The sequence below is a fragment of the Rhinichthys klamathensis genome, unplaced genomic scaffold, assembly GCF_029890125.1.
Source record: "Rhinichthys klamathensis goyatoka isolate OS25496 unplaced genomic scaffold, OSU_Roscu_1.1 h1tg000095l_1, whole genome shotgun sequence".
Classification (NCBI taxonomy): domain Eukaryota; kingdom Metazoa; phylum Chordata; class Actinopteri; order Cypriniformes; family Leuciscidae; genus Rhinichthys; species Rhinichthys klamathensis.
In genome coordinates, this window is record NW_026606634.1 from 1,830,360 (window position 1) to 1,845,347 (window position 14,988).

The 14,988-nt window shown below is 38.0% G+C and overlaps 2 protein-coding genes across 2 annotated transcripts; one reads left to right on the top strand and one right to left on the bottom strand.

Moving 5' to 3' along the window:
• Window positions 1–466: 466 nt before the first annotated feature.
• Window positions 467–2,866, bottom strand: ppp1r3db (protein phosphatase 1, regulatory subunit 3Db). Its single transcript, XM_056252418.1, has 2 exons — window positions 2,812–2,866; window positions 467–1,506 (listed from the first exon to the last, which is right to left on the bottom strand). The coding sequence occupies exon 2, from the start codon at window positions 1,490–1,492 to the stop codon at window positions 611–613; it is 882 nt and encodes a 293-aa protein (XP_056108393.1). The 5' UTR covers window positions 1,493–1,506; window positions 2,812–2,866; the 3' UTR covers window positions 467–610.
• Window positions 2,867–10,031: 7,165 nt separating this feature from the next.
• On the top strand, window positions 10,032–13,568 carry pdrg1 (p53 and DNA-damage regulated 1). Its single transcript, XM_056252419.1, has 5 exons — window positions 10,032–10,172; window positions 10,273–10,345; window positions 10,976–11,050; window positions 11,139–11,219; window positions 13,395–13,568. The coding sequence occupies exons 1-5, from the start codon at window positions 10,089–10,091 to the stop codon at window positions 13,475–13,477; spliced, it is 396 nt and encodes a 131-aa protein (XP_056108394.1). The 5' UTR covers window positions 10,032–10,088; the 3' UTR covers window positions 13,478–13,568.
• Window positions 13,569–14,988: the final 1,420 nt, after the last annotated feature.

Genomic DNA, 14,988 nt, shown 5'->3' on the forward strand with positions numbered 1-14,988 from the left:
AACCTCACATAGGCGGAAAATGTAGAGTAGTGTGAAAAACTGCATCTCATTTTCTCCTCCAACTTCAAAATCGTCCGACATCTTTGTTTTAAATGTATTATTATTTTTGTAAGGCATTCGACTTAGTCTTTGCACGTTCACTTTGTAAACACTAGGTCTGAACTTCCGCCTACGTCACGCTTGACCTTTCAACCTGATTACGTATCGCAGAGCTAGTGCAAGATGAGCATTTGGGGTTAAAAAGTATATATTTTTATAAAATGGCCGATGGTTTGTCTAGATAAGACTCTTATTCCTCGGCTGGGATCGTGTCGAGACTTTGAAGCTGCACATCTGGACCCTCGACCCGTTGGACCCCATTGAAGTCACTATATGGAGAACAAACCTGGAATGTTTTTCTCAGAAACCTTCATTTCTTTCCGACTGAAGAAAGAAAGACATGAACATCTTGGATGACATGGGGGTGAGTAAATTATCAGGACATTTAAATTCTGAAGTGAACTAATCCTTTAATGATAACTTCCAACTTCACATGCTTGTGCAAAAGCGTGGCTCTATAAGAGATCCTTCAGATGATGTGTACGTTTAAATCTCTGCAACGAGGTGAGAGTCAAACGAAATGCACCAAACTATCTTCACACTCTCGAGGCACCGTTATTTTATACGTCTGGCAGGTCAGTTTATAATCACATCCAGCATTATTGTCCCAGTACTCGGATCCTGTGACCCGGAAGCGGATGGCAAACTGCAGCACGGCTCCGGGAGTCATGATGAACGGAGGGACAGGCAGATGAAAACGAAACACATCAGACTCCGGATCAGACCCGTCTCTGTGGACAGTGGAGATCCAGCTCGCTTTACTCTCCGCACGGCTCTTCCAGTCTGTGAACGAGTAGATCACCGTCACCTCTTTCTCATACGCCAGATTCAACACCTGCACAGTTCCTATAATGCCCAGCTCGGAGTAAAACATCTGCTCCAGGGAAACACTCTGCTGGATCAAGCGCTCGAGGAATCCAGACTCGGCACTTATATTATCAGGGAAGGCCGGTTGGAAGTAAGGAAGCTCCAGCTCCAGCTTTTTCCTGGATGCGAGCTCAGAACTGGCCAGAAGTCTTGTGATGACGTGGACCGGCACTCGCGGATCCTCGCTGGCCGTGAAGAACTTCACATCTTCCAGCTCGAGCCCCAGGGAGTCCACGAAGCGGACCTGCATGTTCCTGCACGAGTGCTCGCCTGTGGAGGACGAGAGGGATTTGGCACGTCTCCTCATGATGGGCTTCGGCTCCGGCTCGCAGGACGGCCAGCGACGGCCCACGGGACACCGAGCAGGACCTGGGTTTGGGCTCGGGGGTCGTATTGCCACCGGGGTCCTGTGTGGAAGTGAGTTGGAGATGTCCTGAAGGTGAAAGCTCTTGACAGGTCTTGATGTTTTATTTAAAACGCTTGTGAACTGGAAGGCAGGTCCAGATCCATGTGGATGAGACTCCATTCTCACTGTGCTTACTATAAGCAAAAGCAGAATATGTAAGAAGATATGCAATACACAAGTTATGTAGTTTCACGTATAAGTCACAAGTGAAAATATAGGAGTGTTGCTGTATTTGCCAAGTAGCTTTCCGGAACGTATGTATTTTTTAGGCATTTCTGCAAACTATTGACCACTCTTTTTTGACAACTATAAATTTTCAGTTACACTTTATTTGAAGATGTCTTAACAGTATAATTATACATTTAAATACGGAGTAATATTAACTTAAGTAACTACATGTCCTTGGGTAGGATTAGGCTTTGGTTTGGTTTAGGCTTAGTTTCATGTAATTATGCAAAATGTATAGTTATTACTATAGTAACTATACATTTAACATATGTAACAATGGTACTGTAAAATACTTTGTTATGTTAATGTAAAGACAAGACATTCAGAATAATTGTTTTCCAACTTTGCCATAAAGTGTCTAAATACTTTTTGGAGACACTAGCCTAATAATTTCTTCATTATGCTATGTTCACCTAATCCTAAAGCCTAAAAACATAAACACGTTACACGCGTGGAGAGCGGGGCACAACCTAACACTTTTTGACTTTCTCAGTTTGTGTAAATTCACTTAGGATTCAGAGTAATTATTTTTTCTAGTAAAATTATGTGGTTTTGTTTCATTAATACAGTGTGTGCTTTTTTTTTTATTTACCCCGAAAGAATGGAGGTGAAATGTGACAACGTGCCCCATAGGTTTGTTACATGAACACCATATGAAAGATTATGTTATCTGATCTAATAAAAAAATATACAAGACAAACTAAAATATTTTGGCAATAAAATCCAATTATTAACTTTTTAATGCCACCATTTTTTGAATACTAAAAAATTACTTTATTTTTAATTATTCAAAAAAAAAGTGGATGAGACTCTGCTAGTGTATTCTGCTGGTTATATCAGCATGAAAGAACTACTGTATCTCAACTGTTAAATAACAGATATAAACTCAAAATAATATCAGATTTGTCTGATTTTAAATAAACACAAAAAAACAGAGATGAAAAATTAACAAGAAATTTACTTTAGCTATATTTAGCTAAATAAATGTTCAGTGATATCTTCCAAAACATATTTTAATTTTGACGCATTTTTTTGTATAGGCCTAGTGTTGATATGACAACTAATAAGTTTCGTAATGCTAGCATAGCCTACTGGAAAGTTTTAAAACGTGTGTTACAGCGAGAGCGAGCCCACTTCTGATTTAGGCAATTTTGACAGACTTCAATCAAGATGTTCAATGTAAATATCTAGATCTGGCAACAGATTCTTACCTCAATTACGTCAACTTTACGAAGAACGACCTCAGAAAGATCAATAAACACAACACTATTATAATTTTAAGGTGGTAACCTCTTCACCCAGAGTGTCTGTAATAATATACGCAGAGATCAAGCACCTATGACATTTAACTGATCCCATAGGAGGAGTAGTCGAACCACCACACCAACGATTATTATTATTAGACCACTGTGAGATATGACATTCTCACGTCCTGCATGTATGCATAGCGCTAACACGTCATCTCCATTCACGAGAACTAGAACTAGGCTATAGTCAATATCGCGCTTCGGGTTGTATTTCTGTCGCATCGCTCGTTTGCAGTCTACAGTATTTACAGTATCGTGTAGACTACAGCGACCCTGAGCCTGTGACACTGTTTAACTACATTTCCCACACAACAATGCGCCCTTCAGCATCCTCACATCTGGGAAACACGCCCGCGTAAAGATCCTCATTCACAGGATTCAGACTATTAACTGTTAACCGCATATCGATTAGATTAGTGCACGAGACAGAATCGAGAACGCCTAATGTGACCGATGAGTCTCATTACACACATGCTCAGGCTGATCCGGTGTTGTGCTGAATTATTGACGACAGAACGGGACAGATGCACGCAGGATTAAAGGGACAGTGGGAGTAAACCTCACATGAACGAGAAAAAAATGGACGAGCCTTCAAATCAAAAGAGTCCGTGGCTTTAATACACGAGAATTCATGCGTTTAGGAGAGTGATGGGAACAGTCTTACAGGAGAGCACTGTACATAAAAGTCAGAATAAGCTTCTTTCTTCAGATAGAACAAAAACTAAAGCTTTGGGACATGCACCAAGGTAAGAAAAATAAATAACTGTAAATTAAATTCAGGTCATGTTTTATTTACCTGCCAGATCATCCATTTATGATGAAATAGCTTGGATAAGTGGCAAAACGTCTTAAAATTTTGAATATGGGCTGTACTTCAGCAATCATACATTTATTTCTGATCTTGATCAACCTCACTTTTTTATTGAAAGCAAGAAAACCACAAAGGTGCCTTTGCATCCACCACCGAATAATGGCATCAGCCTGTCATCTGAACCTGTAAGTATTTGTGTGTAAACTTAATAATAATTCTATTTAATGCAATTTGATGCAATTAAATTCACCACACACTTTTCATGTAGTGTGTAATAGAGCTGTTTGTGAATGTAAAAGGTCTGCAAAGTGCAGATAAACTGAGTTAGGCTAGTAGTCACTTGACTAATCAAATCATATATTATTATAATCGTGCATTTATTTGGTTTCATGTTTCATCTGCCTTCTTGTTGATACTAGACTTCTGCAATGCACCCAGTTATGTCATAAATTACATTTACTCCAGTTAACTCGTATAATAACTCTGTTGCTGACAGTGGAATCGCAGCTTGATTTTGTCCTCGGCACGATGTTAGCACTGGATCGCACTCACCCGACAGTGGAAAAGTGGCTAAAAAGAAATCCGATTCTGAACTGAAACGAGTCGTCAGTATTTCCAGTCTCACTTCCTGCTGAATCTGCGCAGGTTTGTAACAGATTTGCATAATGCCAGTCTATGTTCTTCATCGGCTGCCGTGAACAACGTCTACTTTGACCCTCAAACACTGTAGTTGTATCTGAGACTGGAAGAGTTTGGCTCGTGTTGTTCATGTGGAGAAGACGCTGTTTTCTGCTGACAAAGCAAATCCATTTTGGCCGTGTTTACAGCTGGTATTAAGAAACGTTTTGGTCAATCGCATTACAAGGGACGACACTAAATACAGGTGTAAACGGGGTGTAAAGCGTTTTGAGCTCGTCAACTTTCAGCCACTTCCAGTCCAGAGGTAGTTGAAAACGCATACGACCAGATTGCTTTCATAGTGTAAACGCGTATGTGTTCAAACAGCCACAAAAGACCGTCTTCTCTCCGCTTACTGGCCAAATGCCTAAACATTATGGGAAGCGCACTAGCCTTTTGTTGGATGGAGACCCAAGTTTGGTTTGAAGATGAAAAACGTACCAAGCACAATGTTCTCTCATCATTCCTGATTTCTAACACAAACACACACACACTCAGCGTGTCAGAGTAGAAACTAAAGCTGCTGCTCTCCGTACGTTTTCCGTCGTCTCCGGTCGCCTATTCATATGTGAATTGCACAAGCTTATTTTGCACATTAGATCAAAAGATCTGAGAAAAACACACATTTACCCGCCCATAGACCCTCCCCTCGAAGAAATCAGGACAGAAGTGGTCGAAAGCAGACAGAAGAGACGCACTAAAACACCAGGTGTAAACAGGAATGTGTCTCCCTCGTCTACTTGTGATCCGATTGACCAAAACGCTTCTTAATACCAGGTCAAAACAGGGCCATTGATATACTTCTAAAGGATGAGATTGCTACGGTAAAACTGACACCATCAATACTGTTCGTATCACTGTGTATCAAGTACTGAGGGAGAGCTGAAATTCAGATATAATGACCAGCTGTAGAGGTCGACCAATCACAACAGACTATCTGACCAATCAGAGCAGAGCAGGCTCTCGGAAAGGCGGGGTTTAGAGAGTCTGAATCTGTAATTGAGGCACTTTAATAGAACATACCAGTAGATAATAAACACATCATGGGAAGTATGTGCTTTTTTTCCTTTGTGTCTACAGGACTCTCAGCAAAGGTTCAGAAGGACAAGACCTGACAAAATGTTGATCATGGCGAACACCACAAACAGGTTAGATATGCCACATTGATAAATAAATGTTGTATTTTACAGTCTACATGTTACTAGAATTAATTAAAATTATATGACAAGAACTAGTGGTTCAACGGACCACAAAACCCACGGTTCGGATAATATTACAGTTTTTGAGTCACGGATCGGACAATTTTTCGGATCAGCAAGAAAAAATAACATTTTGGGGATGGGTAACTTTGCTTTCCATTTATTACCTAAAACACACTTTAAGTAGGAACTCCAATACCACTTTAAAAACTACTAGCCTAACTAAAGTTCAGACATTATTAAAGGCAAGTGAACAGTCAGTAAAAAATACAAACAAATACTCAAATCACAAGCATAAATAAATACGATACAATAATGTTACAAATAGTATTCATTTTAGGTACAGAAATGTAATAATTAAATGTAAAATAACACATTAATGACATATAGACAACAGCAGGTGTTTATAGGCTACTGTCACTTTAAGACCGAATGCACAGATCCATTAGGATGATGCACATGCTTCTCTTGTTCTCTTTCTCTTGAGACATAACCGACTGTGTTTACGAGAATACTTGCTGGTATTTGGTATTTTTACATAGTTTTGTGTGTGTTTGTCCATCCAAGTGCATGAAGGCGCGAAAGAAGAATCAATTCGGAGTTTGTGCGCTCTCCGAAAGTACCGGATTAAATTCGCTTTGGCCTCTTCTAGCACTGGAATGGTTTAAAATCTACTGAATGTGTAACCTAGCAAGACAAAACACGTGCAAATTATAAACTTTCAGACTATGGCGGGCGGTTAAACTTTAAATGAATCCGCAAATCACATGCGTGCGTACGGATACTGATCAGCAACAATCCGTTTAACCCCTAACAAGAACATGTACATTATTCATGTCAATACATGAACACTTTAAAACAAAGTGTGTCCAGATGTTATATCATTTTCTAAGACTTGACTTTTGGTTCCTCAAGGCAACACAACACCAAGATCAAATCTCATGCGACTTCCAACAACGGACAAAAGGAGAGGCGACAAAAACAAACCAGCAATGGTGGCAGAGGTAAAAGCTCAAGCGTAAGGCCTGTGAAAGTGCAGAGAGAAGACGAAGAGGAAGGCTGTAAGCTGCAAAGTAAACCCAGAGAAGAGGACAGCGCCAGTGACCTCTCCGATTCGGAACGATATTCAGTGTTTCCCGCTGGAATCTCTCCGCCTGACCTGGACCTGCGAGCAGAAGTCGTCGACCCGTCGGACTTTCAGACCTCCAGACCTGCACAGGACAAGCTCAGAGGATCCTACCCAGATTTCTTACCTCCTCCTTTCAATTCGTGGAGTCTGCAGCAGTTAGCAGTGTACTTGAACACCGACGGCAAGAGCGTTCCTCGGCCCAAGCCCGTCGGGAAGCTCGAGAGATACTTGGACCGGCTACTGCAGATTGAATGGCATCAGATCCAAAGTGTCCGAGAAGACAGTAGCAAATCCAACACCCCAATGCCTAAAGCTCGCCACTCGTCTTCTCATCTCAGCCTCAGCTCTCCTAAGTGTATCCTCCAGTGTCAGCGCGCGTTCCCTTTAGCGTTACTCTCCTCTTTAGCCACCCGTCAGCTTTCAAGCTGCACTTGTCCACAATGCCAGAACCAGTATCTCATCTTGAACGGATCGTGCCGCTCTCATGCCTTCCCTCACCACACACTCCTGGAGAAGAAGCGTCAGGCCTCGGGCTTGCCGAAACGCAGCAGCAGTGAAAGCAGAGCGCATCCGATGGAGTCGAGACACAGATCCCGGGAGCACAGACTCAGTGATCCTCTGAGCGAGAGCAGCCACTGGAGGCGCATGCAGGCCGTCGGGAACATCCGCAATCCGGCGGGATCCACACGCAATCCTGAGCGGGCCACAGCCGGGGAGAGGAGTCGCTCCTGTGCTGGCGTCAGGGAGATCGGCTCTACGGCACGAGGACGCAGTGGACAATGGAAGAGCTGTGATCCAACACTGTCCTGTGCTGCGAGATCAGAGGCTTTACAAACACCCAAAGACTCTGCAACCGGTCCACTGACCAGGAAGCAGAAACACGTCGAATTTGTCACAATGTAACTGGCCGGGAAAACACTTTCTCTAAAATGAATGAATTTCAAAGCACCTGATAAGAAAAAATCAAACCAGGTTATGTACTTTCTGACAAATTTGTGCAATGACATTTACTGTAGGCAACTGATAACTGTTATTTTAGTGAATGTATGAAGTCAGTTCATCACATATATGGAAAGTTGTCTTCATTTCCAATAGTGTTGATTTATCATTTAAAACCTTATGGTGAGATGTTTCGCTTTAAAGATTGTAAATGATATTTGGTGTGATGTGTTTTTTTTATCTAATGCAATCACACTACAGTACGTCTCATTCTCTTATCGCGCACGGATTTGTGTACGAACGTTTTCATGAACAAATCAATTCATAAAATAACTTTTATTATAAATTTACGAAAAATGTAGGAACAACTGAAAGCACACGTACCCAAAAATCGCACACTCTGGGTGGTCTTACACTATACATATGTATACATATTTCATCTGAGATATATTTCATCACAAACACACACACACTAACCTACCCATCACAGAAAACTTTCTGCATTTTTACAGTTTTAAAAAACATCACTAAATACGATTTATAAGCTGTTTTCCACATGAGGACCAAAAGATGTCCCCACAAGGACAAGGATTTGGGATATTGGTGTGGACTCTGCTATTCTTTAATATTTAGAATGATTTTTATAACTACGTCTTTATCTTATGGTTCTCGCTGTGAACGGGCCTTTAAGCCTCTTAAGTTCAGCACAATAATTTTGTCTGTTTATGACAGTTTAAGATGTGTTTTTTTTAACACTTTACGCATGCTGTACCCAATGTTTATTTTTGTTTAAAATCTTTTTTTTTGTAATTTTTCTTTTATTGTTGTTGTGTAATAGCAATATATATATAGGCCTACATTCATTTCTCTGGAGCAACTTTTATCAGCAGGTAAATAAACAAAAAAAAAATATATTTTTTTTCAGCAATACTTGTATGTCTGCAGATTATACAGATTATTCTGTTACAGTAATGTATCTAATGGTAAGATTCACTGTTACCCTCAACATGACTGTCCCAGTGAGCAAAACATCACACATCTTACATCCTATAACTTATTATTTTTTCTTATGTCTGATTCAAAAGTTGAATGTTATGGCCATAAATAAAACATGTTTGTAAAGCTCCTCAATTGACATGGGAGCAGTTTGTAATAGACGTATCCAAAGTAATTCCAGATGTTTTGGGAACAGATTCATTTCTTACCATCACTACTGCTACAATATAAATAAGTTAATATAATTTACTGTAAGTATAAATCATATTTTGAATTAAGGAAGAAGTTGTCACAAGGGCGATATGGCATTGATGGTCAATGCTTGTTCAGTGGTTTTGAATTCTGAATAAGTTCAAAATTGTTTAAAATTAACTTCCTCTTAACTAAAATTAAAAAGAACAGTTAAAACCCCTGAAATGCCTTTAGACAAGACTCATGCTACCTTTTCCCCCCTTCAAAATATTTTGTGATTCATGAATGTTATATTGTTTAAATGTTGTTTTACAATTTATTTTTATTTCTTGTCAAAAAAGAATGTTCATAAACATTTTTCTGTTCAAATAATTGTTGTGAGAACAGAGGCCATCATAATGAAAAGTTTATTCATTTAGCATGTATGATGTGATGGATGTGTAATGTTTCATGAATGTAAAAGATTTGGATTGTTAAAAAAAAAAAAGAAACGAACCTGCAGTCTGGTCAGAGATTTTGTTATTTTGCGACACTATTTTAGCTAATTATTATTATTATTTTTTTTTCACTGATGTTACAACCATAGACTGTAAAAAATAGGTTACAACCATAGACTTAATTAATGTATAAAATAAAATAATTAAACAAAAGTCGAGTTATGCATTATGAATAGTATTGGCTAATACTAAGTAATAATATACATTTTAATAATAGGCCTATACTTACCATGTGCTTTTATGGGGGAAATGTACTGAGCTGAATTGAAAACTTATTTTGTTTTTGGTAATGACGCAAAATTAACTGTAATATTTTCCATGGTCAGTGAAAGTGGAAAAGTTAAATAGCTTTTTTGTGTCCCTCGTACCAAGTCAATTGTTCTACTCATTGTAAATTTCAAATGTCAGTAGGATTCGGAATGAATGTTAATTGTTGTTACTTGCAAAATATTAATAAAAAAAAAAAAAAAAAGCTTTTTTGTAGCGAAGACTAAGGTTTACAAAAATGATTATCGAAAGCTTGCATAAATTTGTTGAATTCGTAAACTTATACTAACATACTACTCTTCCTATCTATTTTTCCCATATCTTTCTTTTCTATGACAAAAACAATTTTTTGTAAGAATAGAATGCGGTTCCGAATTCAGCTGCTAGCAGGGCGGAACTGAAATTGAGCAGAGCTTGTTTCCGTCATCAGCCGAGCCTATTTTTCCAGCGCACCACATACAGAAGTATCAAGCATGGACGAGAGTGCACAGCAAATATTAGAGAATTTGACTGAAGTAGAGGTTGCTGCAGAAGACATACTTGCTGACAAACAACAGGTACGTATGAATTAATATATATGTTGTAGTTGAATGTATAAGGAGAAGAAGTGTAGCTGAAATAGGGTAAATTAATGAATTGTCGCTTAAATATTGACAGATTGTGGATCTGGATTTGCGGAGAAACAGAAATCGAGAAGCATTCAACGCTTTACGAAATCATTCCTCAAACGGCAAGTCCCAAATATTGTTTATATCATTATTACATACGGTAGTATTAGTCTGTTAGAAAATGAGATCTCATTGTTGTCCGACAGTCCATCTTATTTTATATGTTGCATTTGCATTTATAAGTTCTGGTTTTGTTCATATGTTCTGTTACAGATGTTTATAAAATAGGGTTACATGTATTTCTGTAGTTTGTACACAATTAGTGTCTGTATTTGATAAGCATTACATCTATGTTATGAAATATATTACATGATGATTGATTTACCGTACAGTGTAAGTGTATATATTAATTTGTTCAATTGCTGAAGTTTCATAAGAATATCTTATATTTATTTAATAGGAATAGTCTTAATTTTAAACCAAGAAGGGAAAGTTATCATGACCCTAATCCCCAAACACATTTGACCTATTGTATATGGTATAACAGCCCTGTAAGATGGTACACTATACAAACTCTGATGCATATATGATGATCTCAGTTGAAAAGTTGATGATCTCAGAAACCAAAACCAATGTCCTCTACTGATCTCAGGAGGCTCTACCTGATACTATCTGCACCATAATATTATTTAAACAGTTTATTGCTATTTGCCTCTGAACATGACAATAATGCCTAATCCAATCTAATCTAGACAATGTTAAGGTGTGTTTTGGAAATATGTTCATCAAATTCCCCCAAGAGAGCGCCAGATCCATGATCCTTAAAGGTGAGCATGCCCTCTTTAACCATATTTCTGTCTTAATAACACATTCTCCGTGTTTACTTTGCCTTTTGCTGTTATTTGTGCTCAACAGACCAAGAAAACCTTGACAAGGAAATAACTGACCTCCGCAAACGACTAAAAGCAAAAGTAAATCGTCTCAATGAGTTACAAGGTAGAGTTTCATTGATACTTTGGCAAAGGGGTGTGAGATATATATATTGTCTTTGATGATATCATAATTGTTGTTTTAATGATGTGCAATCTGACATTATTGAGTATGTCCCTAACTTTTCATAAAACAAACAAAAACACACCTAGAGAGTGGTAAGGTTAGGCTACTGCGTGATTTACAAATGCCCCCTGTATGAGTGTTTGTCTTTAAGGATATATTGATATCATGTGATATAGTTAAGCAGTCACACAAAGAGTGCAGTTTTTCCCCCCACAATGTAAGCACAATTGCAAAATCTCGATTCAAACACCCACGTGATATCATTCCTACTTGAAAAAGATTAATCCGTCCGTTAAACCTTGGACAAGAACAGCCACACAGAATCAGCATTTCTGTTACAATAATTCAAGTTATCATAGAAGAACTGGGATAAAAGTTTATAGTTAGGATATAAACACTATGTCTACGAAAGCGATCAAAGAAAGTAACTTGGCGCTTCAAATAACCATTGTATCAATCACAGCATTACACCAGTAGGTGTCGACAAGTGACTGTTAAACATGTATTTGTCATTTAATCATTCATTCAAGAGATTCGTTTAAAAACACTGATTCATCCAGTAATAAAAAGTGAATGACACTTTTTATGAGTGAGTCATTGAATAATTCATTCAATCAGAATTTTTTAAACGGTTCATTGAAATTAATTCAACATTTTTAAATAGACAGCACAGCAGCAATAAACAATTTGTCAGAACCTCCAGTACTATTTTTGTTTTAGTTGTCTGTTTTGTGGGAGAATTGTCATCTATTTGAAACAAAAAAAGTTTGATTCTCAATTCATCCAGAATCGTGCAGCTATATACTATAGTTAGCATTTTTTATTAGCATAAATTTATTTAAAGGAGCTGTATGTAAGATTGTGGCCAAAACTAGTACTGCAATCACTTTCAAATTACTGTAGAGTGGTGTATCCCCTCCCCCTCCTCCCTGACTCGAGGTTGCCAGATCGGCTGCAGGATCCAGCAGGAACGTGACGAGCTGCAGCTGTGGTAACTAGAGCAGAGCTGGCAACCCGGATGCCGCAACACTACTGACTTCGTGATTGGTAGATAGGTGGAGGGTGGAGCATCAGACCAAAACACAACATGACAACATCAACATCAGTTGAGGGCTGCAACTGCACTTTTTAAATGACAATATCCTGGCCAGACTACTGTTGTCAGTGATATAAGTATTTGAAATGTACATGATTTCTTAATGTCTAATGACATTTCAGGGGCATTTTATGATTAATTGAAATAAATTTCTTACATACAGCTCCTTTAAATTTAAATGTATCTATGTTTTCTCTTGCAGTCCGAATGATATTTCTTTATTTTATTTTATCTTAAATATTGTTGGATTTATGGTATGTGAAGCACAGTGGTCAACTTCTGTTGTGTTTACTTGTGCTATATAAAGAAAGAAAGAAAGAAAGAAAGAAAGAAAGAAAGATACACAGAAATAAAGAAAGATAGCAAAGCAAATAAGTGACTTACATTTTGGACACAATATTGCCTGTTTTTGCTCTATTTGGCAGACAAAAATAGTTCCAAACAAAGCCACGGCAGAACTGTTTGCGTCTCTGAGCAACACACAGCGGTTTCATTACTGAATCAGTTAGTCTATTTGAACGAATCGATTGAATTAATGACTCTATGATTTGCTCATTGACAGTGACCTGCCGCCTGCTGGCAGTTGTACTTTCATATTTAAAGTATCTTTTCTCTACAAAGCTCTATTGTGTCTTATTATTCTAATTGTAATAATTTGACATTATAAATGATTCATAGGCTTTATTTAATTATAGAAAAAAATGGCCTGTTATAAAGACACCAGCACTATATCGTCTGATCATTGTTATCGACAAAATCCCAGAAAATATTGAGATATATTTATATATTTTTTGTCAATATCGCACACTCCTACTTTGGCACACATAAAACCCTCATCTTTAGGTCAGTGTGTAGTAAATATCTACTTTATAAATTTAACTGACAGTGTCAGAAATGTTTCAGGTTACTGTGGTGAAATATTAGTTGATATGTGAGCTGATATTGTGTGTTTCTTCCGCAGGGAAGCCTGAGCTGACGGGATATAATCTTGCATCTGATATTGTGTGTTTCTTCCGCAGGGAAGCCTGAGCTGACGGGATATAATCTTGCCCCTCTGAGCTCTGATGAGATGAAGGCAATCAACAGCCTCATTAAGAGATGAGATTCCTCAGGCTGTCTTCATGTGTTCTGACCTGGAGTAAACGCAAACCAGCGAGACTTTACTGACTCAGCTGAAGACCAATGCAAGTGTTTTTCTTTCTTTCTTTCTTTCTTTCTTTCTTTCTTTCTTTCTTTCTTTCTTTCTTTCTTTCTTTCTTTCTTTCTTTCTTTCTTTCTTTCTTTCTTTCTTTCTTTCTTTCTTTCTTTCTTTCTTTCTTTCTTTCTTTCTTTCTGTTTTTGGTCAGACTCACACAGTCATCGTCACACTTTGATTGTGTCTAAAAGCCTTGCTTGTGTGTTGTGGAATGAGAAACTGTTGAAGAGTGCAAGCCAAAAATAATGCAGATTCAAAAGCAAAATCAGTAGTTGTCGGCAGTGTCTGAAAACCCTTTAACATGCTGCTTTATGGTGTAATTTTGTGATATACATTGACATTGTATTGTTTACTCAATAAACTCAATGTTTCATCACTTTTTTTTTTTTGCATTCATTTGGGTTTCCTCATGCTGTAAACATGGGATAATGATTACTTTGACCACTTAAATAGTGTATGCATATCAGCAGTTAGCCAAGAACTCTTCCGGTTGGTATTTCCACAGCATGAAGGTAAGATCTTGCGGTTTTATGAATGAACTGCTCGTTTTAAAATCTCCCCAGTCTCCTGACATCTGTTATAACATCCGCTTCAAACATTACAGCTCATGATAACTGTCCCGAACTCTGCAGTAAATCCACTTCACCAGCTGATTGCTCCTCGACAGCGCTGCCATAGAAATATACAGAGCTAGCGCAGAAGTAAACTTCAAAGAAAAAAATTCTATAGATGGCTGTGCGCTTGTTTCTCTGTATAAGCTCTTACAAAATAAAGGTTCTTTATTGGTATTTATGGTTTAATGAGGAACCTTTAACATCCTTTGAGCCATTCGGTTGCACAAAAGGATTTTTAGAGTGGAAAAAGATTCTTAAAGTCCCCGTTTTAAATCCAGTTTTTAATGTTGTTTATACAGTATGTCTATGTGGTGTTTTTAATATGCTTTAAGACACACCATGTGTAAGTTCATAAGTCGACAGCATTGCTGAGTATTTTCTGCTTAAAACTGCAGTGAACCAAAGACAGTCTCAAAAACACGGTTTGAAATCGCTGGTGTTTCTGACGTCACAAACGACCTTGTAACCAATCAGATCAACGTGTGATCGTCAACCAGTGGATCTCTGAGCTGAGTGAGTGAGTGGAGGCGGGGCTCATCTGCATATTCATAGAACCGCGCATACTAAATGAGGCAAGGGACTTGCATTCAGATATTTTTAAGGCATGGAGATTTTCTTTTAAAAAAACATTTAAATATTTAATTTTAGTGATCAAAGATGAGTTTAAGTTTATTAAAATGTTTTTCACACTAAAAAAACAAAATGGTTCTCTTAAGAACTGTTCCTTCTGAAATGGTTGTTTTATGACATTGCTGTAAACCCTCTAGTTTGAGGTGTATAGTTCTATAAGCCTTGGAAAGTGAG

What these genes read in the sequence shown, in the direction of transcription:
- ppp1r3db (XM_056252418.1), bottom strand. Translation starts at nt 1,492, where the DNA reads ATGGAGTCTCATCCACATGGATCTGGACCTGCCTTCCAGTTCACAAGC.
- pdrg1 (XM_056252419.1), top strand. Translation starts at nt 10,089, where the DNA reads ATGGACGAGAGTGCACAGCAAATATTAGAGAATTTGACTGAAGTAGAG. An exon ending in ACGAAATCATTCCTCAAACG is followed by an intron (nt 10,346 to 10,975) that starts GCAAGTCCCAAA and finishes AATCTAATCTAG; the next exon opens with ACAATGTTAAGGTGTGTTTT. An exon ending in TCGTCTCAATGAGTTACAAG is followed by an intron (nt 11,220 to 13,394) that starts GTAGAGTTTCAT and finishes TTTCTTCCGCAG; the next exon opens with GGAAGCCTGAGCTGACGGGA.